This window comes from Delphinapterus leucas, chromosome 7 (genome assembly GCF_059928025.1).
Source record: "Delphinapterus leucas isolate spDelLeu-1000000601 "Yukka" chromosome 7, BTC_Dleu_Yukka2, whole genome shotgun sequence".
Taxonomy (NCBI): Eukaryota; Metazoa; Chordata; class Mammalia; order Artiodactyla; family Monodontidae; genus Delphinapterus; species Delphinapterus leucas.
The window spans coordinates 80,277,384-80,304,123 of NC_143135.1; the positions used below are offsets into that span (position 1 = coordinate 80,277,384).

The 26,740-nt window shown below is 38.3% G+C and overlaps 1 protein-coding gene across 2 annotated transcripts in view; it reads right to left on the reverse strand.

Moving 5' to 3' along the window:
- Positions 1–253: 253 nt before the first annotated feature.
- The window catches only part of PDGFD (platelet derived growth factor D), a 235,895-nt gene continuing 209,408 nt past the window's right edge, over positions 254–26,740 (reverse strand). For both annotated transcript variants that reach the window (XM_022560524.3, XM_022560522.3), the window contains exons 5-7: positions 26,505–26,703; positions 11,834–12,048; positions 254–2,684 (exon numbers count right to left, since the gene is read on the reverse strand). In XM_022560524.3, the coding sequence (XP_022416232.1) occupies positions 2,559–2,684; positions 11,834–12,048; positions 26,505–26,703 (540 nt within the window). In that variant the 3' untranslated portion in view covers positions 254–2,558. The remainder of the gene's footprint in view (positions 2,685–11,833; positions 12,049–26,504; positions 26,704–26,740) is intronic.

Below are 26,740 nucleotides of genomic sequence, written 5' to 3' on the forward strand. Positions count from 1 at the left end.
CATGTGTTTGGGGAAGTAAGTTTGTAACATTGTGCACCTTTCAAAACTGCAGTTGAGTACTAAATAATGGAGTTTTGTTCGTAAGCAATATTTATTTCTCATGAAGATAGGAGGCATATTACATTTGTTATAGAAAATGCTACAAGATGAAAAAGCTGCATGTTACTGATATGACAAAAAACATGAACAATTCTACTTACAAAAGTGCTCTGCCCTATAAGAACATATTGAACAGAAGGCATTATTCCAGGTGTGTGAGCCATGCAGAAATGAGGATTTATTAGGATTTATTTTGAAATGTAATTTGTACGGTGAGTTTTTATCCCTTTGATGGCAGTGAAACAGATTTATTGGCTACATGTTAGAAGTGCAATAGATAACAGATAGCCAAGGGAGACGTTTTAATAAAACACTCAGGAAAGAAAAAAAGAGGTGAGTGAATATGCCTGCTTACATTTCAGATAATAAATAAAAAGTACAAATGGGGCTTTAACTGAAAACCATCCTGGTTATTGCAACCTGGAAGATTTATTGAAAACTGGGTAGAACACTCTAATTCTTCATACTTACAGCTGACCAAGCTAGAGTGATATAACACAAATTTAGGTTTTGGTACAGGAAGGCTATGTTTTCATAGGAAACTTGTAAGAGGCATGAAGGGGAAGAGTGGTTCCTGATTACTAGAGGGTCTGCCTCAGCTATTTCTGATTGTGATCTGGGATTTCGGGCAACTCAGCAATAGAGTATTTATTTTTAACAGTCATCCCCCGAGGTAAAAACACTGGACGCTTTCAGGGAATTTTTGAAGGAACATCTTCAACAGGCATTGGCCTTTCAAAGAGCTGAGCAGAAATGAGCTCCTAAGGATGGTTGAGAACTTGGTCCTGAAAGCACCACGCTCAGAAATCCAAGTATATTTAGGCCACTCCTCTGACACTGGGACTTAATGAGCCCCAGTCACATAGCCCTCACTCAACTTGGCTGTAGTCAGTAGGGCCCTGGACTCAGGGAAGAAACTGGCTCTCCTATTTTCTTTCAAGGTGAGAAGAAAATTGTCATTCTCTCTGAGCAGCCCCTGAGCTATCTTGATTTCAGTGTCACTCTCTTAAGAGACTTGCTTTGGAGAATGATGAATCACTTCTTATGCCTGGAGTCAGTCTCTGAGGTCTTAACAGACATTAAGGAGCCAGGGAGGAAAAATTACTCTAAGTACCAATAATAACCCCCAGTGCAAAGACTGCTTCCTATTGTAGAGCAGGCCCGAACTTGTGCACCCACAATTTCCAGTGTGGCTTCCTAGAACAAGCTCCATAGATTTGGAAAGAACCAGAGACCCCAGATCTAATTTCACTTAGTTCAGAAACAGGAATTCATCTGAATTGAATGGTGAGTGAGTACATGATTAGGAATCTACATCAATAAAACTGGGTTGTTTTAATACACAAAAGCTTCTAGGCTATAAATAGTCCATAATGGCTTGCCAAATATAAAATGTGATTGTAAATCCATGTCTGTATATTGAAGAGACAGAAACACAAAAGCAAGATACGTAAAATTAACTGGCATAATTTGGAGAGTATGTATCCATTATTAAATATGGATCCCATTCAAATATTCCATCTGATTCCCAGTTATGTTAATATTTCAATGCTCACTTTTTTGACTTTCAACTGCCCACATTTTTCAATGAACACTATTTTGAAAGGCTCATGCAGAGTCCTCATGCCATTCTCCAAAGGAGTTACTTCCGTGGAGAGGTTTTTGAAAAGAAACAATTCTGCTATAGCTTATAAATTGTCTCTTATAGAACTATAATAATAAACCTTGTGAGAATTTTTTGGAGATAGGTGTTAATGAATTTGCATGTGTCAGCAAGACACATAAAAAGAAGTCTTAATGGCTTTATTTCTAAAGCACTTATATTATTATGACATGCTTTTGGAGACAGGTAATTATTGTCTTTATAGCCAAGTATGTAGTACGTCTCGTGAGAAAAATGGTTAGGAATGTGCTTTTCCCAGAAACCATATTTTTTCTTTTTTTTATAATTAAGATATATGCATAAGAAAATCTCATTTATTGGTTTTTAATATACATGGTGCTTTCTTTAAAAGAGCAAGATCCAAAATTGTTTTGTGATTCAAAACTTAAATTCATCTTCCAAATCTTCAAAGACATGTTCCATGTATTTACTATGTCCCTTATTTTGTCAGATTTTAAGGGTTTAGGTAATTAAACCATATGTAAGCTCTGGTGTACCTGGTTATATATACTGAATAAACCATATGATCTATTTACACAGAGACATGGATATATATACATATATATCCTCAGACACTATTATTAAATGCAATCCTATATTCTTGGATATAGAGATTGATGATACACCTTTCTACTCATGGCACTAACAAAGCTAGGTTGAAACTCAGCAGCCACTTGTATTCATTGCTTTGCAAGCTAATAGTAAGTTCGGTTGCTGGTGGGAAAGGGGTCCCTTACCACACCCTCCTTAAAATAAAGGTTCTTTCGTGCTTAATGTTAAGTATGTGCACATTCTTTTATCGAGGTGGTCTTGAGCTGCAGATACAGTCGCACCGCTCGTGGTGATCTAACTGGATGTCAACGAGAGCCATGTGCTTCGCTCTGCCCCTCCTCTTGAAATGGCCAGGCTCAAACTTTAACACCTAGGACAAAAAGCATTTCCTGTTAGAAAGCGCCTGGAGTATAACTCAACTACATACCACTTATTCTCTTTATGACAACTGGTTCTTAAGCCTTTGAGGATCCAATGAAAGCTATGTGCTCGCTCTTAGATTGCACACATGTAAATATTTTTACAGACAATCATCAACTCCTTAAAGTAGTGGAGTTCCCTGATCATAGAGTAATGCCTCCTGCATTACCTACCTGCAGTACCACGATGACTTCAGGTGTCTGAGCAGGTATTTACTGAGAGCTTTCTAAAGGGCTGCTTTGTGCCAAGTGCTGTCCCAAATATTATCATAAGGATTCTTCTGACCAAAGCATGTGTTATGGATAAATATGATACTGAGCATATTATTATCTCTTTAGACAGGACAACGAATAAAGTCATGAACATAATATGCTGCTATTGCTAAATGTTTGCTTGATGTAAAGCATTTTGCCCTGACGAAGGTCATTAGTGGCCATAAATAACTGAAAATGTGTGTATGTTCTTACATATTTGTTAAGATATAATACCTATTACAATTCGAAACAGATCATGCTCCACTAAGATCTTTGTACATTAATACCTGTATAACAGTATGACATTTCTTGAATTAACATTAATAGGGTTAAATGTAATTTTTTGAATTATTAAGTTTAAATAGGAGCTAACTCTTCTTCCCTAGTGTGGCCTTCACTGAAGTCAATATTTGCCATCATATGCACAAATACTGGTTTTCTATACACTCCACAGTCAGTTTAATTGTTTCTTGTTTTATATTCTGAAGCTCCTGTTAGCCTTTATTTTTGATTTTGTTCTTTCCCTTTTAGACTCTAAACTCTGCATGACACCACATGCTACACGTATTATGTAGCATTTTATGGTTTTCAAAGAATTTGCACAGATGCACTATTTCATTTGCCCTCAGACAAACCTTGTCACACAGTAGAGAAGGTATCTTTATTCACAATTTATAGGCAGGAGAACTGAGATTCCAAAGGAGGCCAGGTGCGAGTCTTCTGGCAACCTGGAGCTGGGAGCAGGGCTTTTGTCCTCTAGGCTTCTAGCACACTCGAACCCAAGGACCCAACACCTCTCCAATGTGGTTATGATTTCCTTTTGTGTCTCAAAGCTGTGTCAGGCACACATGTGAACTGAAATGGGGACCTGATGCTTGGTATACGTTGGTCCTAGATGAAGATTAGATGCTTTCAAGGCTGTATAACTTTTCATGGCATCCCCACAGATTTTTACTATGGATTGCCTTCCCAGCAATTTTCTCATCCTCACATTACCTGTTTCAAGTCATAAACAAACCAAAACCATCTATTAGGACAGTAGGCCTACAGTCCTCAGTCCTCATGTGTCCGCTTTACTTTAGCATTTAGCCCTGTTGTTCCATGAGAGTTCTGTGGGGCAGGTCATTTGTTCAATGTTCAATAAAGCTAAGGAGCCTGGACTCTGCTAACACAGAGTGAAATATTGTGAATACAAAACTGGGGTGGGTTGGGTGGGAAGGAATGACCCAGGAGAGTTCATGAGGGAGGCATAAAGACTCAAAACTACTTGATTGCAGTAAAGGTAGTCCAGATGCCAGTTTTGATAGCTACTTATCTTTTTTACCTGCAATTCTACTGCACTTACACTATGTATCACATAAGTTCACATGACGTATGATGCTTTCTCTCTATTAATTGCATTACAAGTGCCTTGAGGACAAGGATAGCAAAAACAATCACTAACATTATTGAGTTTTTACTAGATGCCACTGTTGTGACTTTGCAATTATTAAATGTTTTGGATGTCACTGCAATACTATGAGATAGGTACTTCTCTAATTTTGTTCCCAGATAAGGAAAGAAAGAGATTAAGGTTACAGAGCCAGTGACTGGTGTAACCAGTATTTGACTCCATGTGGCCTAACTAGTGCCCTTGCCTGGAAATTGAAATTTTGTTTGTGCAGGTCAGCAGCATGTTGGGAACACAGTAGCTGCTAAAGAATGTACCTGGGTGAACGTGGTGGGTGATGCCAGTGCAGAAGTATGGGCACGTATGTTCACGGTGTCTCCTCCCTGCATCTCCTCTACCCCAACCTCCAACAAACAGACGGGGCAAAACAAAACAAGCCAAGAAATAAAGCAGAGGCCAAAATGAAGTGGCCTATGCTTTGCATCACTTTTAAGCCTTTCACGATTGTGAAATAAAATTTCAAGTATCGAGAGCAGAATGGCAATGACATTTTTCTTTCCCTGCTCCCATGTGCTCTCCTGCTGGGTCACTAAAGAAAATAAAAGCTGTTGCGTCTCTGTGAAAAAAAAAGTAACCAAAGCAATGGATGAAGAGTATATTGCATTTTGTTGTATTAAATACCCTGCCCATGACAGATATGAAAGCCCTACTGTGCCGTATTTGGTCAAAATGCCTTGGAAGGGGTTAAGGGTTGGGTTCCTACAACTTTGCCAAGAATTTCTCTAATATTAGTCACTGTTGTCCAGCCTATAAACCAGATTTGGGAGTTTGAATATTCAGGGTAAGAAAATGATTCCTAAGAAGCTAAGCATATGATAAATATTCTCTGTTGAAAAAAGACCATTATCAAAGCCTAATATGTTGCCATGACTGATATCTATAAAATCAGTGCTCTGTTGATTTGCTTCCTCTTTTGACGACAAATTAAAGTGTGTGCTTTGGGATGAGAGCAGAGCCTGGCCAGTTTTTCTAACTGGTCTCCTGATTGTTCAGGGATTTTCCCTGTGTTTTATATTAAGCCTTGTGAGCACAGTATATATGTGTTTTGCTGATAAGAGGAGAAAAATGAATTGGCAGACACTTTTCCAGACAAGACAGGAAAGCGTTGTTTGAACAAAGTGGAAATTGGACTGCTTTACTGGCTGATCACAGCACTGATGTTCAAAGCTTTCAGACCATGTAATAGTCTTAGGTTCAGGTATACAGCATTGAAAGGAGGAAGAAAGCAAAGCTGATTTGAGAGAGCATGAAAAGTTAAAAGAAAAATGAAAAGCCTTTATCTGAGAAAGCAAACTGTCTATGGGTTATCTGGTCACCTTTAAAGGAAAGGAACCATTGAATTAATTACAGCTGCCAAAGGACACACTAATAGGTACCATCACAAAATGCTTTCCTATTTTCTGAGCTTTCATTCGCAGCTGCAAGCACACACACTGAAATAAAAATCCATGGAAGAGCAGCCAGCCATTTCTTATCACCTATGGGTGAAAATGGCAATCTTGGCCTTTCTCCACCATCTGGAAAACCACATGAAGCCAAGGAAAGTTGACTTTTACTAAATGCAGAATGACTGAGCCAGCAGCTTTCATACCACTACACAAAATCAAAGATTCTCAGTTTGCAAATTACCATAACACAAAAGATATTTAACTATGGTTACTCGCCTTGTTGCCGATAAACCACTGAATGAATCATTGCCGAAAAGCTCTTACACTAATAAAACAATACTAGGCAGAAAAGCTATCTGCCAAGTTGAGTTCTTGTTTACTGGGAATATAAAAAAGGTTGTTAAGGTCTTGACAGTTCTCAAATTAATGGCTGACATAGGAACACAAGTACATATTTCAGGACACATGCATTGTATAAACCTGAATGATTAAGAGTTTATTTAAGGTTCTACCCAACTCCTAAAGCAGGTAGCATTCAGTACACATAGTTTCTTATCTTAAGAAAAAAAAAGCTTCGTATTTTTTGCTTCCATTTTGATTTCTTTCATGCTTATAGACTTTATGAAAAATGTTAAGATTTTTAAGGGCTGGTAGTCAACTTTTCTGAAACCCAAAGTGACTAAAAGCAAAAATATTTTGAGAAGGGATAACATATTATTTTCTACCTGGGTCATTGCTCATCTTGCAGGTGATAGTTTCAAGGGAAGCTGAGACATAGTCCTCAATAAGAAAGACACAAATAACAGAGTTCAGCACTGTTTTGCTGACAAGCTAAGTATGAAGGTGACCAAAGCGGGGGTTATACTATGGGTTTATACAATGCTCATGAATTTTCAAAATGCAATCTTGACCTCTAAAAGTAAGTGAACATTTACTTATAATTGAAATTTTCTGTGAGCACTTTGGGGTGTATTTAGCCACAGTTCTACCTTCAGAGAACTAAACAGGTAAATGATTTTGACAGCACTTTAGAGGGTTAATGACTACACGTTCAGCCCACCAATTGCAGAAAACATAATGGAAGCCTAGCTGGCCACCAAGTTTCAAAGCACTGCATTAGCATTATCATTCATGTCACAGATAGGTCTTTGTCTACCTGGGGAGTATCATGCCCCAAGGCAGGTTTGCTAAACTTTGGCAGGAAGGTCTAATGTGAAGCCAGAGCTCCAAGGGAAAGGATGTATGCACTTTGTAGTACTTAGAGAATCACTTCACCAGTGAGTCATTTGGGTCATAAGGGAGTCAGAACTGAGAAGGCCCAACCACATTCTCGGAAAATTCCACCCACATCTGTCTAGTGCTTTACAGTCTTCAGATGCTTTCATTCTACCAGGATCCCCAAGAGATAAGTAGCACAGGTATTACTACCGAAGAGCAAATAAACTTTTTTATAAGCATTCTATAAACAGTAACTGTTCCAGATCATATATCTTTGTTCTTTTGCATTTACTTAGCACTTCAACCACCAATTTGTTTACATTCCTAACACAATTTCAGTAAAATAAGATTTAGGGAGTAGGTGAATGGATATCATATAATTTCAGATCTGTCTGGGAACTCAAAATTGTAGGTTATCGTGGGGAGTAAGTGAGCAAACTCAAGGCCCTGGGGAGTTTTAAGTAGCTGGCCCTAGGTGGCCTCCCATGTGAGCCCACATCTTCTCTCTTGAGTTGTGTGATTTTTTTCTCTATTGTCTTGTCTCTTCTAAGAACACACAGGAAAGGCCGCAAGAGCGTTGTCTCATGGTCTCACTCAAAGAGGGAGAAAGGGGAAGAAGCAGGGAGACTATATAAGCTCTAGAAATGCTGTTTCCAGAAAAAGAATAGAAAAGAGATTTTCTTGACTTTTGTTATGGTTAGTTATAATCATAACCCCAAAACTCATTGCCTTTGCCATAGAGTAGAACCCTTTTGAAAAAAATTGCTCTCCTGTCTCACTGGTTTCAATTTGCAATTTTACTGAAATTTGTTTCAATGATAGATGCTTAAAACATGTAAAAATTAAAAGTACCATTCTTTTATCTCAAGTCTAAAGCTCAACATTTTATTACCTCTAGTTAATCTTTTGTTTCATATATACAAATATCTGCTTACATCTTCTAACTCAAACTGTAATGGGCAGCAAATTTTTAATATAAAATTCATATACTTAAAGTAAAGTTAAAATAAAAAGAATCCTCCAAAGTCATTTTTTCAAGCAACAGGAATGATTCTAGATGTTGTAAATATGCCAGACACAGAGATGTGTCTGGGCTTATGCTGTTCAATATGGTATCCCCTAGCCATGTGTAGCTATTTACGTTAAATTAGTTAAAATTAAATAAAATTTAAAATTCAGTTTCTCATTTGCATTACACACATTTCAAATACCCCATAACCACATGTTGCTAGTGACTACCAGATTGGATAGTACAGATATGGAATGTTCCTATCACTGCAGAAAGTTCTACCAGATAGTGCAGGTATATCAGCATTGTGACGAAATCATGAGAGGAAGGACAGAGAAAATTAACTTCTATCTTTCTCTCTCTGTTGCCTCCTAAGGTTTTGGCTGTTTACTGAATGGACATAGCCAGGAGACCAAACGATAAAAAAATAAACCAGTAAATATTAATTTAAAAGGTCACCATATTTTTAGGAAATATCCCTTCATTACACATTATCAAGGAAAGATAACTAAAATAATAGCATCCTCTAATTGTCTACACAATATGTTTTCTGGAACTTTCCCTTTTTTAAGAATCACTACCAAAAGTATTTTTTTATATCCTACATATTCCAAGAAGCATAGAAAGGTTAATAGGAAAAAGGAAAAATACTTTAACAGGATACCTACAAAATTTTGAGAACAGGAAATAATAAGATGGTAACATTTTATTGCACAGTGAAAAAATGCTCAGAGCCCTACAGGAGAAGTCGCATGACCTGGGAAAAGAGCAATGATATTAACTTCCTTCTATTTATAATTTCTAATTATTGGTAATTTTATAATTATACATTTTTAATTTCTTGGATTTTATTCCTTAAATGTTGAGCTTTGAAATATCTGTGGAGTCATACAGGCCTGCTTATGTGACAAGTTCTAGTCACCCCCTTAAGGGTGCTCATCTCTCATGAAAACTCATTTCACATCTCATCAGTTACAACCAGGAGCTGGGGAAACCAGTTTCTCATTTCTCTGAGTTAAGAATACAGACATAGAACTAATAGAATAGAGGATAAGGATTCTTCCCTAATGAGACTGAGCTCAAGCAACCCCCACTTCTGCAAATGGAACAAGCCTCTGGACAGAGTGGTCACTGTGACACATTTCAAAGGTATTTTAGGAGTTTGGGGGAAGTGTGCCAGCTGTGTGTGTTCCAGGTATGCAGTTACTGACAAAACAGGTATGCTGTTTTGTCCCTTTGTCCAGAACTCAGCAGAGTGACTTTGTACAGAGCTCAGCAGACTCTGAGAAGTAAAAATATCATGACATGTTTCAAAGACATGATTTAGACAGCAGTTTCAAAAATATGCCAACATTTTAGACCCACTCATGTGACTGAACAAAGAGATCAAGGGCTTCCCCTTCTAGATATTAATTGTGAACAGAAATTTACAGGTAACAGCTACTGTGTACAGAGACGAGAATAGACCTAAGAAAAGGACCCTTCAGACTCCTTCAGAGTTAACTGTCTGGGAGGTGAGGGTCCTTTTGGGTGTATGTTTAACTCTGTGTTTCTACAATAAGCAATTTAAAAAATCAAACTGCAACTTCTATCTGAGCGGAGAGTCAAGATGAAAATAAAGCATCAAAGGCCTGAACTCACATGTTTTTCCTCACAGTTAAGACTATGTAGAGATCTTGTCACTTCCTGGCTTATTTTAACTTGAACCAAATTACTGAATTCTGCATTTGTCCTCAGGGTATGACTCAACAATACAAAATTCACGTTCTTAGACACAAAGGACAAAGTCCAATCTAGAGTTCATCAGGTCATACAAAAATAAAACACAATGAACACAGTCAACAGCATTCTCTGGATATGAGAACAGATATTTTTTTTACTTTGAAAACTGTGGGGTGGAGTAAGAAATTCTTGTGACTAAGAAAACCAGCTCTATGCAGGTCTAAAATCGTGTGTCCCCGTCTGTCTGAGGTAAGCAGGGTTATTATGGTCTCCGACCTCCTGCATTTCCCAAGTTGAAAATACTGCTTATGACGTATCCCTTTTCATTTAGCTCAGAAATTACCTCCTAACTTATTGTTTTATTGTTTTCAGGATAACAAAATGGTTGTATAAAGCGGGAGATTTTTATTTAGGGAGCACCATCTATTCCTTTGTTTTGGTGGATACTGATGAAAAGCAACTCAAACAATAATTCCTAACAATAGTGTTTGCTTATGTCATACTTTTTATATATATATATATATATATATATTTTTTTTTTTTGTCTGCATTGGGTCTTTGTTGCTGCGCATGGGCTTTCTCTAGTTGAGGCGAGCCGGGGCTACTCTTCATTGCGGTGTGCAGGCTTCTCTCTGCAGTGGCTTCTCTTGTTGCGGAGCATGGGCTCTAGGCGTGTGGGCTTCAGTAGTTGTGGCATGTGGGCTCAGTAGTTGTGGCTCACAGGCTCCAGAGTGCAGGCTCAGTAGTTGTGGCGAACGGGCTTAGTTGCTCCGTGGCATGTGGGATCTTCCCAAGCCAGGGCTTGAACCCATGTCCCCTGAATTGGCAGGTGGATTCTTAACCACTGTGCCACCAGGGAAATCCTTTAGTTTATATTTTAGACATATTTCAAAAAGATGTTTCACATCTTACAAAATGCACTTCATATGCACCGTTTTATGTGATTCCCCAGAACCATCCTGTACGGGATTATCGGATATAATTTCTTAGTCCTATTTCACACACATGAAAACCACATCTCTAAACTTTAGTGACTCACAAAATCAGGAACTAATAGGGTTGCCGTCAATTTCAAGAGCAGTGCTAACTCCCCTTAAGTCCACTCTTTCTTTAATCTTCAATAAAGTGCTATATACTTTTAACAAAGAGAGCACAGTGTTACTAGTGATAAGAATATAGATTTTAGAAACAGTTGATCAGTTTAGGTCCTGGCTCTGTGAGTTACTGACCAAGTCACGCTGGTCAATCTACTGCTGGTCTCAGTTTACTCATCTATAAAAAGGGAATAAAAATAGCACTCCCCTGTCAGCATTGTGGAGAAACTGCCAAGTGAGCTAATGATTGCTTACAATGATGTCTGGTACACAGTAAAGGCTTACATGCATTCCTTGTTATTATCATCAAAGTTTACTGCTCTCCTTAAATTTTTGTTCCTCTTATATCTTTAGGTTTACTTTTGTTTATTTTTGCATAATTTCAGAGCTGATTCCTCAGAGCACTCAGTCATATTTAGGAAAAATTAGTACTTCTGGAAGAAAAATATTTCCATATTTAGAGAATGAAAAAGTCTCCAACAATGTATCTTTTCTGACAATTTATATTTTGCTATCTTTACCTTGCTTCATTTTTCAATGACTTGATTGAATTAAAGTTTGGCTCTTAGCATTTTCTTAACATAACCTAGATTTGCAGTCATACACTGTAAATGAATCCCATCATATTTCTATAAGGAAGCCAAGTAAGCTCTCAAATTACTGCATCATACATTTGACTGTGTATACTAACAAGACTGTTGTCAACCCACATAGTATATTATGAATAAGGGTTAGAAAAAGGAAACCCTTCTTCAGGATACACTCTCCCCAGGGCACCTAGCTTAGCAAATTTAGCTTGAGTACAATTTCCCAGTCATCCCCCTGGGAGGTGCCCCTGTGCAGTGAACAATGTGAACAACCAACGCAATGGCCCTGTTTCCCAGCAGCCTAGAGATTACAAGACTTTTGCAGTTGAAAAGGGCTAAATGCAGCACTGCAACAAAGAAATCTGAAAACGGCATACCTCGTGATACTTCTTCACAGTTTTCCCTGAATTGCACGTACAGGACTTCCAGCTGACAGTTCCACAGCCACAGTTTCCCCCACAGCGTTGCACGAGGAGGCAGCGTGGAAAGAAGACCACATTGGTCACCTTCAGCTCCTCTCTCAAGTTGACCGAGTAATTCCTGGGAGTGCAACTGTAACGCTTGACGTCATCATTGAGCCTGTCCAGGTCAACTGTAAGAAACACAGCATCGTGTAAGCAAGTGCACGACTATGGCATACACACTCGGCACACATTTTTGCGAACAGGCTGGGAAGATTCTGTGAGGACAGCCTTAACCCAGGGCTTGAATCTATCCTTGGGTTCTCAGTTACTACCCCAAACACCAAAGATGGAAAATCTAATTTCTCTTTTGATCCTATCTGCCCTTCAAAAAAAAAAAAAAAGTCAACAACAGCAAAGAAAACAGAAAACCTTCAAAAACTTAGCTAAATCTATATCTTGGCTCAATTTTCCTTGCACTTTTTTAATGCAAAAAAAAAAAAAAGTTCCAAGGAAAGAAAATGTAACATTCAGCAATTTAAAATAATTGTCTTTGCTTTAAAAAAATGTGTGTGTGTGTGTGTGTGTGTGTGTGTATCTTCTTGATTCTAAATAACTCCTGACTGTAAGCCATTACTTAAATACAATTTGAATTATATCAGGGACACATCAGGAAGAATTACTCTAATCGATGCACCTGGCAGTGAAATTTTACAAGTAAATGTGAGGAATAAAAAGGTTTTGGCTTCATTTTAACTCCGAGGTCAACCAAAATGTCAAAGGACATGGCTTTTTGGGGGTTGTGAATATGATGGATATTTGTGCATTGGGTCCTAGATGGCAGTATAGAATACTGGTTAAGTGCTTGGGCTCTGCAGTAAAGCTACAGCTGCATTCACATAATGGTTATGTCTCCTTTTAGTTGGAAAGTTACTTGATTGCTCCAAACCTCTGCTTCTTCATCTATAAAATGTAAATAGTATAACTTTGCTTATTTCACAGCAATATTTGAAGTATTGAATGCAGTGTGCCTGGTATTAATTAATGCTGGTTATTTTATTCATCTTGATTCATTTTGATTTTTCCTTCAATTTTTTCCTTTAAAGTCAAATGGTCAATAATTAAAAACATTTTTTTTTTCAGATCTTTCTCCTCTATTTCTCTCTTTTGGCCGTTATTCTATGTAAATGATTATCTGGGGGGGGGTTGGTTATTGGGACTTCTATGAATTAAGAGCATCACCCTAAATTTTCAAATTTTCGTCATTAATATTTTACTTGAGTTAAATTTGTATTATTGTAGTATATAAATTACATTTTAATTTGTGGTCTCAAAATCCATCTAATCACCCATCTATTTGGCATCCAGATTGTCTGGCGGGTGAATGTACATGACTATCTTCTCACAAGAATGCAGTTATAAGAAAGTCCTTTGTCCCCTCCCCACCCCACCCCGCCACCTCCGGGTTCCACACCATTTCCGAGTGCACTTCCCGTGTCACCAGCCAGGCCACCACAGAAGGAATCCCACAAACGTTAGGCAGTTATCATCAGGCTTACTCTGGATTCTAGCCCCATTAAATGTCTTAGTCCTAAACCAAAACTGCTTGAGGAACGGTAAGGAGTGCTCTTTTGGGGTAGAGGTCAAAGGCTAAGGATGCTGTCAGTAGAATGCATCTGAATGAAACAGAAATAAAAGAAGGCACGAGTGGGTGGGGAATCCACTTAACCCCATGAAGTCAGCTAAAAGGCTGGCCATACGGTCAATGACCCCTTGAATAAGGAATTAAATGGCAATTGGACTAATGCCCTGCCTTGAGTGCCTTTGATTCTCAAGGGCAGGGATTTTCCCCCAGCTGTTATATGCTGAGCCCAGGACACTGTGGGGGCTGAATAAATGCTAAATAATTACTGTGCATAATTTATTGCTTTTTTCCCCTTCCTTTGTAAAGACATGTCATAAGTTTAGCTATAATCAAGCCAGATTTAAAGTGAATGAACTCTGTCTTGGGAAAGGAACCATTTTATTGCTGCTAAAGCCCTGAAAATAACTGCAAGCAAAGCAGAAAGGATTATGTAAATGGATTAAGAAGTGCACCAATCATCCATTACAAGTGTCACCTTGAGATAAATACTGATGCTGGCTGTGCATTACTGGGCTATGGACAGGGCTAATGCAGAGGGCCAAAGCTGTTGCTTGTGATGATGGGAATATATTTTGCCTAACACCTATTAGCAGGAAGGGGTTGTGGCATGTGGAAGGCAGAGAGGGATGGGAAGGAAGTGACAGTACTGAGTGTACTTGAGTTCAGCCAGTCCTCTGCTAGGCATATGATACATAGGACTACCTGTCGTTGTTCTCCACCCTCTTTTTTTTTCGCCCACCCTTTTGAGATGTGTATTACTCACTCAAAGTGAACACTAAGTAGGAAAACTGGGCTCAAAGTCGTTCTCTCTTTTGCCTCATGGTCTCTGCCACATCAGGCAGAGTGGGGGGATGGCAGGCAACCTTATAGCTGAAGGAGGAAGATCGACCTTCCTGGCACTGTATCAAGCTTTCCCGTATGGCATTGTGCTAGGACTGGGGTGGTAAATGTCTACACCCTTATCTCCAGAATATGTCCAAACCAAACTACAATATGATTCCCTGTGGGAATTCAGCTAACCCCCAAAGTGCTGTCAACAAATCAGGATAGGCATGTATGCCTTACTCATCTTGGAACAAAACTCTTCACATTGTATAACTGTTTTACCGACTAGCACTGGTTATTTCCGTTTCCTACCTGCCATGAAGAGATTTACGATGTTGTCAGTTTTATGCATCAATTCACTGACGTGACTCAGAACTGTGACCCAGTGTGACTGCTGTAGAATCCAGCTGCCCTGCTTATCAGGGGATTGAAACCACGAAGGCACTCAATTTAGAACGAGAACTAAAAGGTTCTTCAGAGTGGATGCAAATAACTTCAAAGTGCCACTGCAGACTTTCTGCAGGGGATGTTGAATTTCCAGTCAAAGAAGACTGACGAGGCAGTGCAGCAGAGCAGGGAGCCAGACAAGGGAATGAGTGGCGGTTAAGACTTCCAGTGCTCTGGTCTGAAGGGAGGCTCTGGTGTGAGGGAGGCAGGCTCTGGTGTGAGGGAGGCAGGCCAAGCAGTACAAACTCAGAGAGGGGAGCTGCCCTTTCCATTCCCGCTTCAATCTCCACAGCAGAATATTACAGAGCAACAAGGACGTTCCAAATTTCATTCAAAGGCTCATTAATTGCACCTAGCTGCCCTTATTTCACCCAGGTGTACATAATGTTATAATCCTTCTTTTTACGTCCTTTCGAATTTGAGTCTTGCCTTCTCATGGATCTTTGACATTAGTTACGTCTTTGGGCTGTGTACTGACAACCTGATGGAAAGGCTGAGAAGGCTCCACTGTTGTCAGAGCCTTCCTCTGGACATGGTAATCCAATGTGGGCCACTGCCTAGAACCTCAGGGAGCACCCTTTTTTCTGAAGCTCTGGCCTGAAAGTGCAGCCTAGTCACAGAGGTACCTGGGCTGTGGTAAGAGCTCTAGGATCTGAGCACTAGGAAAGGGATGTGTAAAGCAATGGTACATTGGTGAATGCACTCACTGGTTCAGTTTCTAATCCATTCAGGGTCAGGTTTGGGAGGAAGGAGAGTCAGCCTGGTCTTTTTTATATTGACCATCTATATTCCTAAGTATCAGGTAGCATGAAAAGTTCTTCACATATACAATTGCATGAAATCCCCATAAATGCTAGGAATTACATACTATCATTACACTTACTTTTACACTTACAATTGCATGAAATCCCCATAAATGCTAGGAATTACATACTATCATTACCCTTACTTTTACACTTTTACACTTTTACACTTGAGAAAATTGAGGCTCTGAGAGGGTAGGGAAAAGAACATGTCCACAGCCACATACCTAGTCAGTGGTAGAGCCAGAGTCTGAATTCAGGCTTTTTCATTACTCTTGCACTTCTGAGCCCAGGTCTAAAGATTTGAAGCAGGGTGCAAAGAGCAGATTCTATGAGCCCTGATGGAGCTTTCCGTCTAGAGGTCTACTCGCTGTCAAATGACCTGGCTTCCTAGGTGCGTTGCTAGGCACTGACCTGTCACTTTCAAGATGTTGTCAATTACATATACCCAAGCATGTACTCCTGGGCACACACATTCATCTATCGGATTGTACTGGAAATGTACACTGGGTTCTTGCAAATAAACCAGGCTACTGCACAGAACGTACTTTTTTCTTTGGTATTGAGAAATACAATGAATTTCATATTTTTTCACCTGAAATGAGAGGACTTTTGTCAATTCATGATCTTCACTTTGTCCTCATCTCTCCTTGAATTCCTTCTTGCCCTTACCTACCTGTAGTCTTTGTTATGAAAACCAATCGGAGGTCCACGTAAAGAGTTGGATGGGCTGATAGCAATTGTTTTCAGGGGGCAACAAATGATAGAACCCTAGAGACTCTTTCTAGAGGACAGATAAAGCCAATATTATATTTCACATGCTTGGCAAACACAGCATAGGTGGTGATCAGCTTATGATAAAAATTTAAAAGCCTTTTCTAAATTAATCATTTCAATTTTTTTGTGAATACAAAAATTCATTGTGAAGCAAAATAATGTCCTCACACTGAATGTAAGAAAACAATTTTTTTTTCCTTCCCATGCATGTTTGATTCACAGTTTGTTTTGTTCAATAGGAAGATGGTTTCCTTGGGTCAGTCTCTTCTGGTGTCAAGTTTATTGGTTAGCTTTCACTGTGCTGGCCTTTCATCAGTCTATTCTGTTATGTGTGTCACCAGTCTTTTTTCTCTTTATCTTCCCGAATCTGCTAGTGTTCAGTTAAACTTCTCTATATTCTTAGAGCTAGCCAGTAATCATTTTAATACAAGCAAATTGAGCCTTTACAGGCTAAAATTCTTTATGAACTCTCTTAGCAGGCACTCACTAGCAGCCTCTATATCAGCGCAGGTTTGGCAATAGAAGAGCAAGTGCTTGAAGTAGGGCCATGCCTTTTCTATTTATTTATTTTTTTTTTTATAATTTTTTTTTTTTTTTGTGGTACGTGGGCCTCTCACTGTTGTGGCCTCTCCCGTTGCGGAGCACAGGCTCTGGACACACAGGCTCAGCTGCCATGGCTCACGGGCCCAGCCGCTCCGCGGCATGTGGGATCTTCCTGGACCAGGGCACAAACCCGTGTCCCCTGCAGCGGCAGGCGGACTCTCAACCACTGCGCCACCAGGGAAGCCCCATGCCTTTTTTAAAACCATGCTTTTGTCATTCTAGTTTACCTTCTCTGACATCTCAGTCCACTATGTCATTTTAATCTTCTAAGTCAAGAGGCACATTCACCCTACATCTCCTCTGACCCCTTCACTATATACTCACCACACATTCTCTGCTTTCTATTATAGCACTGACTTTGTAGACTTTGCTTTATCCTTTTCTTTATTTAGGTGTTTCTTGTCCACTAAACCATAAGGTCCTTGAAAGCAGAGTTAATCATCTTTTTATCTCCCCTCTCCTAGTGCTTTGCCCCTAGTGGAAGGACCAAATATAGGTCATTTAAGTCCACCTCTCCTAAAACCATTTGGTTTCAACAGTTAGAAGCAGCATACTGATGAAAAAACTACAACTTTTTTTTTTTTTTGTAGTCTAAGCACACATGCCATTTCAGGATATTTGAAATAACTAAATCCAATAAAAAACAGCTGGAGTCACTACAGCTCCCCAAGACAAACATTTCTGATTTTTCTTAAATATCTATCTTTTGTGGGATACCCATAAACTTAAAGTCAAAATTAGAAAAAGTTCAGGCCACTTATAGACCACTAGTCAATCCAGATTTCATTTGCAAGGAATAGGTACTCAGTAACTACTACCTAAATGAATCAAACTACTGATGGTTGTTGGGTTAGAATTGAAAAACTAGGGTTCTAGAACCAGCTCTATCAAGGATGAACTGTGATGCACGAAGATTGGCACCAAGACCCATGGGCTCTAGCAGCTGTGCCACATGGGGTAAAGGATGCCATCCAGAAGGCTGGCTCTCTGATACACATCTCAAGGTGCTCAGGAATATGTCTTTTGCCAAATGGGGAGTAGTCCCACAATCTGTTATGTAAAGTGCTTTATTATAAACTTGACTTTGATGTTACAACACTAGATTTATGGTACTTTATGTGGGGGTGGGAGGTAAGGGGAATATATAAATAATTGTAGTATTTTTATACCAAGCAACTAGGGGCTCTCAGCCTTCTTCAGTGTTCATAAATTTCCCAGGAGGAGTCTGTTCCTCTTTATGGACATTACAACCTCACTGTGATTTTCAGATTCCCTCTTCTATAAATTAGCACATAATTGTGAAAATGGTTTCCACATTTCAACCCCAATTTGCAAGTGCAAATAAGTCTGGAAAGAACAATTATCTTATAACTTTTAATGAGGGAATATCAGGGTATTTTAAACTTAAAATCATGAATCTCATGACTCCATTTGCTGGTTTAATTTCTGAAGAATGGAAACATTTACCACTTGTATTTATAGAAATTAACCTAAATCACAGTAAAATGTTCCCACTCAGACAATTCCTAATTGTCAGGGTTTAAAAACATTGTTAAGCAATGAGCGAATGGAAATTTACTGAGCACCTACTCAAGCCTCATGGAATTCTCATAACAAACTGTTATCTTAGAGACTACTATTCCCATTTGATAGATGTGGAAACTGAGATGCAGAAGAGTTGAATGACTTGCCTACAGTCACTGGACATATAGTAGGCATTTGACAAATACTTGCTGGAAAATGAATGGGTGAGTGCAAGGATATCTGCAAGGCATTGGATTAGGCATGAAAGCAGCTGACACCATCATAAGGCAATTCTCTGAACTCTAGGGGGATGTATGAAGTACATCTATGCAATGAAAAATAAGAAAACAGGTTAGGAAATGAATAAGAAGCAAGGAGATCTTTCTCTTGTCTCTCATTTATTAGACTATGAGTCTCTGAGCTTTACTCATTATTGGTTCCCCCACAGCATTGACTTTGCAGCCAATACAGCCAGGTTCATGTCATGGCTCTCTACTTTATAGCTGTCGCTGAACCTTTCTGGATTTGTTTCTTTTATTAGATAAAATGGGAATAACAATACTCTTCTCCTGCCAAGAAATTCATTGAGCTTGAATGAGTTAAAAGTGTTTGAAGCAAGGTCCAGACTCTAGCTCTCAGTAGGTATGCCTCACATTAACCTTGAAATGAGTAAAACAGATCAATGAAGTAAGGTTAAGAACAGAATCACCTAAACCAGAAGTGGCTAAGATTCTGCAATTGGTGATCACTAAGGAAAGGAAGGTCATGTCCACCTTGATCAAAATGTCAGAAAACAATGATGATGTGTTGTTTTTAGTTAAATTTCATGGGACGTAGCACTCAGCACAGTCCTTTGCAAGTAGACACTTAATGAGCCAGATGTTCCAGCCCCAGCAGTTTCTGCATGAATGTGTGCTCTAGGAAGGGTATGCTCCCTCCTTAAGTCCATAGGGGCACTGAGCACAAGGATGCTGCAGAGGATTCCCAATGCTACACAGGTAAAAATGGGTACAGGAACTACAAGGCAAACCCATTCATCTTTAACAAGAGTGACTGACTGTTGTGGAAAAGGCACATTTGTCCACCCAGACAGTAAAAGTTACCTATGGTTTTCTACTGCAAAATGGATTTCCTAATCAAGGTGCATTTGAATTATATGCCTAGATGGGAGGAATAACTTTGATGATGAGAGTGGGCTTAGGATATCCACAAAGATAGACAGCCACTATAGGAGAAAATCAGAGGCTGCAGTGGCAGTAAGAGAATAAACAACCAAAAAGGTCCTTGTCCCTGTGCTGAGATTTTCTTCAAACATTTTATGTGTGTGCCCTCATAGACACATGTGACACTATATATGATAATATGGTTTTTATTAATGCTTGCTGGCAAACTGAATGAGTGGGGAATCTAGTTACTTACAAATCATATGGGTTATAAAGAGTGGCTAAAATCTAAAAAATAAGCTTTAAAAAGGAAATGTCCAAAAAGCAAAAGGGTGCCAGAAATTTCTGGGTAAATATATCATAGAAAAGTTTGACTTGGCAATTATTTTGTAAACTTTTAGTGAGTTTACTGATTATACAGATACTTAAATATGACAATATTTGGATACTCTGTAGGAGGCTCTCCAGATTACTGATGCTTATCTAAGAGCCTTACAAGGAAGAGAGCAAGGTCCACAGAAATACCTTGGTTCTGTGCAGAGTTCTGTATTCAAGTAATAATAATAGCTAGCATTTATTGAGGGCCCACTAGGAGTTGGATACTCTGCTATTATTAATCCTCACATGACTTTACAAAGTTGTTATAATTAGAGTCATTTTACCAAATGGAGAAAACACAGGCTCAGAGGTCTGCACATAACTCTCCAAGGCCACCATTAGTACCTGAGTTAGAATTTTATTATAAGCTTACTTGACTCCAAAGTCCATGCTCTTTCCACTATCACATTCTTTCTTTTGCTCTATTTCTATCAAATTTATGGTAAACAATTTTAATATTGATAAAGAAAGCTTTTACTTGGTACATACCACATGGTTCAGGAAACTCAGTGAAGCTAACCCTTATTCAACACAAGAAATTAGAAAAAGAAATCCATTTGATTTAACGTCTGTAGTACCTCTGTTTGTTTAATTTACCAGTAGATAGTTACAGAAGGATATCTCAAGAGTGACTTATCTGATTCATCACTAGTGTCAGACAAGGGCTTTCTGCAAATTCTCACCCAGATATCAAATAGGCAGAGAGAGAAAGTTGTAAGCATTCAATTTACTGTGACTTTAGGTCATTTCTAAAATATGTTCATATCTTAATACACTCTGAAATTATTTCCCACATTCTAAATTGTTTTTTAATTATTTTTATGGGCAACTTCTACCAAATATTCACAAAAAAGAACATTTATAAAAAAACATGTTAAACAACAGATACCATGAGGTGTATCTGCTTAAATTTTTAAGTGTACAGTATTATTAACCATGAGCACAGTGCTGTGCAGCAGACCTTTAGCAATTTTTCATCTTGCATGACTGAAACTTTATACCCATTGAATGACTTCTCCAGAGCAAGACTTGGCTCTTTCTAGTTAGTATGACAAAGGGCATGAACAAAGAAACAGCAATAACTGACTAATTTAAAAATAAAAGATATTTGTATCTAAGAGAATTTAGAACCAATTCAAACATTTTATATGAAACATATTTATTTCATTTACTCATCAGCTTCTCATGCCAGTTGTTTACCAATAAATAGTTTTCAAATTAAAGAATCAAGTGTTTTAGATCTTACAGCAAAATAATGTCATGTAAGAAATCACAAATTGATATTAGATCCTGGGAAATGGGTTGGTAACTGTCCCAGAGTTACAACATCTAAGCATTTAGAGTCTGTGAAGATCATATATTTCAAACTCCCTCATTTGGACTCAATTTAATTTCAGTATGTTTGCTTCACTCAATATTAAATTACTGATTCTTTAAAGAGGAATGCACATCAAATTTGGCCCCTGCATCAAAAAATGGCAACTCAGGGGCTTCCCTGGTGGCACAGTGGTTGAGAATCTGCCTGCCAATGCAGGGGACACGGGTTCAAGCCCTGGTCTGGGAAGATCCCACATGCCACGGAGCAACTACGCCCGTGAGCCACAATTACTGAGCCTGTGCATTTGGAGCCTGTGCTCCGCAACGAGAGGCCGCGACAGTGAGAGGCCCGCGCACCATGATGAAGCGTGGCCCCCACTTGCCACAACTAGAGAAAGCCCTCGCACAGGAACGAAGACCCAACACAGCCAAAAATAAAAAAATAAAATAAAAATAAATGGCGACTTGCTCAACATTAAAGAAACAAACAACCCAATCAAAAAATGGGCAGAAGACCTAAATAGACATTTCTCCAAAGAAGACATACATATGGCTAAGAGGCACATGAAAAGCAGCTCAACATCACTAGTTATTAGAGAAATGCAAATCAAAACTACAATGAGGTATCACCTCACACCGGTTAGAATGGGCATCGTCAGAAAATCTACAAACAACAAATGCTGGAGAGGGTGTGGAGAAAAGGGAACCCTCTTGCACTGTTGCTGGGAATGTAAACTGATACAGCCACTATGGAGGTTCCTTAAAAAACTAAAAATAGAATTACCATATGACCCAATAATCCCACTACTGGGCATATACCCAGAGAAAACAATAATTCAAAAACACACATGCACCCCAATGTTCATTGCAGCACTATTTACAACAGCCAGGCCATGGAAGCAACCTAAACGCCCATTAACAGACGAATGGACAAAGAAGGTGTGGTACATATATACAATGGAATATTACTCAACCATAAAAAGGAATGAAATTGGGTCATTTGTAGAGAGGTGGATAGACCTAGAGACTGTCATACAGAGCGAAGTAAGTCAGAAAGAGAAAAACAAATATCATATATTAATACATATATGTGGAATCTAGAAAAATGGTACAGATGAACCAGTTTGCAAGGCAGAAATAGAGACACAGATGTAGAGAACAAATGTTTGGGATTGACATGTATACACTAATATGTATCAAATAGATAACTAATAAGAACCTGCTATATAAAAAAATAAAATTAAATAAATTTTTTTTAAAAATGGCAACTCTGGGGAAAATTGTACTTTTGTCAAGCATTACTGTAGTTCAAAACTATTAAGTTGGAGTGCCTCAACAATTATATCCATATTTTAATCACAACACAAACTGTGAGAACAGGTTTTCCTCTTGCTCTTATGTGTTGGATTTTTCTATGGCAAACACACCATCATTCAGGAAAGTCAAGCTCTCCTGGAATAAGTAAAAGACTGCATCTCAGTTACATTGTTAATCTCCATAAATGACCACTCAATTAATGCCCAGTCTAGTAGAGTTTAAGGCCGATAGTTTTTCAATGTAGAGATGTCACATTTCATGCTATATACTTGAGTAAATATACATTGCTACCAAGTTCAAAGTATTGTGTTTTAAAGGAATTGCAGTGTAACTTCAGTTAAACCACAGTGATCATGCAATGATTCAGAGAGTGATTACATAGTTTGTAGAACATCCATATAATATTTTACTTAATTATGTGCAAATTTACTATGTTATTGTCATGTTCATCAGAAGAAGTAAATACAACTTGAATTTCAAACGACTTTTTTTTTTTAAACTTTTGGGCAGCTTTGAGGTTGAAGGCATGGGGTTGAAATCATTGGCAAAAATTGGGTTTTGGAACTGTACTTATCTACAGAGTTCAATTATCCATGCTACCCTTTTCTCCATTACCCCCTAGGAAACTGAAAGTTGGATATATTAACTTGTCCTATTATCATCAGTCCAGAAGGTTTTACAGACAGGTTTGTGCTTATCTATTACTTGTGAATTTGAAAAAAGTGGACCTTATACGCTGAAGTTCTGGCTTCAATACTTGGCAAAGTTATGTCTCTTTTCTCTCCCTCTTCTCTCTAAACTTTTACTGTCCTCTTGCTTCTCATTTTCAAGTCTCTTCTTAAGGAGAACTAAAAACTCACTGTTACCTAATCTTCCTTCAAATAACAGTAGAAGCAAAGCGTAAAATTTAATTTTATTAACTGTTTTCTACTTCATTACATAAATTCTTCACCTAGTGTGTTTGTGCTTTATTTTAGAGTTTATAAAATTTTGTGATTTATATATTCACATTCAAGGGTCATCTTAGAATCCTGTTCTTTGGTATCATGAAAAATGCTACTTTTGATCAGTCTGGGTAAATCAGAAGAATGGATGCTCAATAGATATTCAAAAATGATAAGTTTGTTTCTGTACAACATCATTAAGAGATTATTATACTGATAGTAGAAAACTTTTTTAGGGATTCTATAAAGTTCACATTTTATTTGACACCTAATGGACCTCCATCATCTATAACTACTTTTTGGTTTTCACTCTTTTATTCACTGACCCCTTTCTTATACATCAGTATACAAACCATGAATTTGTACTTTTAAGTCCTAAAAGCTGAAAATAACAGCTGAAATATTAAACCTGACTTCCTTTGCTTTTGTGATACAGGCAGGTGGTTCAGCATCAGTGGAATGATAAACAATTAAATCAGCACAGTTATACAAGTGCAGAGACAGTGGTGGCTTGCCAGTGTTAAATGAAAGGGTACAGACCTGCCTTAGGGCCATTTTAAACAAGAGTTTAAGAAATGAAATCTAAGCCAACAGGGGAGAGAAATGTTTATACTGTTAGAAATAAGTAGAATGGTGCCTTGAATGTTCTAGCAAGGTTATTTCAGTAACCAAAGGCATTCTTAATAAAGCTACAATCCTTGGTCTATGGAGTGGGTTTCTATAAATGTTAGAAATACACTAATACTGAATAATTAATATCTTCAATTCCACAAACATTAACTGAGCAGCTAAAATGTGTCAGAGTCTGTGCCAATTTACTGGAGATATAGGATGAACCATCTCTCAACCCTGGCTGCCTCTAAGGATCAGTCTCAATCTCCTAGTAGCCATAAAATAATATCAATACCCCAGCCTCAGAGATTCTGAGTCATTGTGACTGGGATAGGACTAGGCACCCGTAGTTTTTTAAAGCTCCCCAGGTGACTTAATATTCAGCAAGAGTTGAAACCGTTAGGTCCTAGGCTCTCATATTCCCTTAGAAAAACACAAAGATACAAATAGCAATGCAGTAGTAGGACAAATAAATGCTGTGGCATCTCAAGTACTCCAAACTTTTTCAACATTTCTTGAGCAAGTACTATGTGCCAAGTGCTTTTGATGGCACCCCTAACAATTCCTGAAAGTAGGTGTTGTCATACACACATTGTCAATGAAGACACTGAGGCTCAGGAAGAGTCAGTGACTTGCTGAAAAAAACCACAGAACTTCTAAGTGGCAGGGTTAGGCTTTGAACCAAGACACCTTGCCTCCAACTCAACATAGTATCTGGGGAAAAATAAGTAATGAATTTACGTGATTTTTAAATTTTAATACTTCAAACAAATAGGTGTCAAGAAGGGCTGCCCCTCAAGTAGCTATAGTGGTTAAGATACTTGAAGACAGAGTCAGATTTTATCATTTCTTTCTCCAATACCATTTTAAATATTTTTTTCTGGGGTTTTCAAAACATAGTGAGTATTTTATTTTCCTTCAAGTTGACCTAGTAGAGATCCAAAGACAGCAACGCTTTATGGAAAAGCCATTTCTTCTCTGAGTTGAATCCAATCTGAGCCCTGGGAAAATTCGATTTGAGAGTTACACTGATCTACATATGATATATCTACATAACATCAGGGCCACCAGTGACTCTGTTGTCCCCACTTAGCTGTGCACTTTAAGTATATAAGATTATGACCTAAGCCATAAGCAGCAGACCCAGGCAGGAGTTAACTAACTAGTCATTTCAGCCTACATGTTTTAATATGTTGTCCTTACCAACATAAACGTTATCTACAAAAGGGCCCTGGGTTCCTTTTAATTCCTGAAAGTACCCATGTTATTACAAAGTACAGGAAACAAGTTGTATTGTACTAAATACCTTTATATCTATGATGCAAGCCAGCCTTACAAGACTTGTAGAGAAAGTTTAAATAATAACAAATCTTAAACATAACAGACTAGAAATTATAGTTTTATTCAATGAGGTAATTACAAGTTATTTCTATACTAATTTGAGTTAAACATTCAAATAAACATCCATGTCCTAAGATCATATCACTCAGATGTAGTACTAGGATACCTATTTTTTAAGAGTGTAAGTATTACTGTTTTAACTCATGATGTTTTAATTCTGCCTGAATATTCCTTTCTTCTCCCTTCATTTTGCTTTCCTGAACCTTCCAGCTGAATGTGTGCCCTCACACTTACTTGTCCAAAATAGCCCAGATATTGGTTTCTTCCTTGAGACATTTATATCCTATGAACCACCAAGGGCACAAAGCACATAGTAGGACCTCATCAAAAATTTCAGAATGGACATTGAATGAATAGAGTGAAATCTTCCAGAGTTTTGACCATTACTTTACGAGAAGCCTCTCCTGCCAACAATGACTGAGTCCCGGGCTAATTCAACATTCATATCCATCAGAGAGGCACAGGGGACTGTTACACAGGCACTGCCATTGGAGGCAAGAGAGCATGACTCTCCTTTCCTTTCTATTGCCATGCAGCCTTTGAAGAGTTATTTACCTTCCCTGACTTTGGTTGCCTCTACTGTTTACGGTGGGACTGATAATGCCTTACTTGCCAAGAAGCACAAAGTTGGTCCAGATGATTTTATAAAGTCTTTTCTAGCTCCAAACTATGACAGATCTTTGACTGAATCAAACCTTTCTTAGTCCCATACAAACAACACAGTTTGGACAAAACACAGAACATCATTTGAAGGTTTTGTGTAAAAGATATGTGATAACGAACTAACAGTTATCATCTGATGTAAGTGAATTAACTACATTGCATTGCAAATTCTTACTTATTACTATTAGCACTTTTATCTGCTTATGAAGAACCTTATTTGTTTCTTACCTTTTGACTTCCTGTCATGATATGACCTGCCTCGATAATGAGGGGTGTCCAAATACAGATTCTCAAGATCTTCTTGCCATGATTCAGGATTGAAGTGCTTGAGCAGATCTTCCACAGTATCAAATTCTGCAATTGTTTTGTCCAGAGTATCCGCAGTGAGAGTGGGGTCCGTTACTGATGGAGAGTGATAGGATACCCCCTAAGAGTGACATACAGCTCAGTGTACTCAGAAAAAG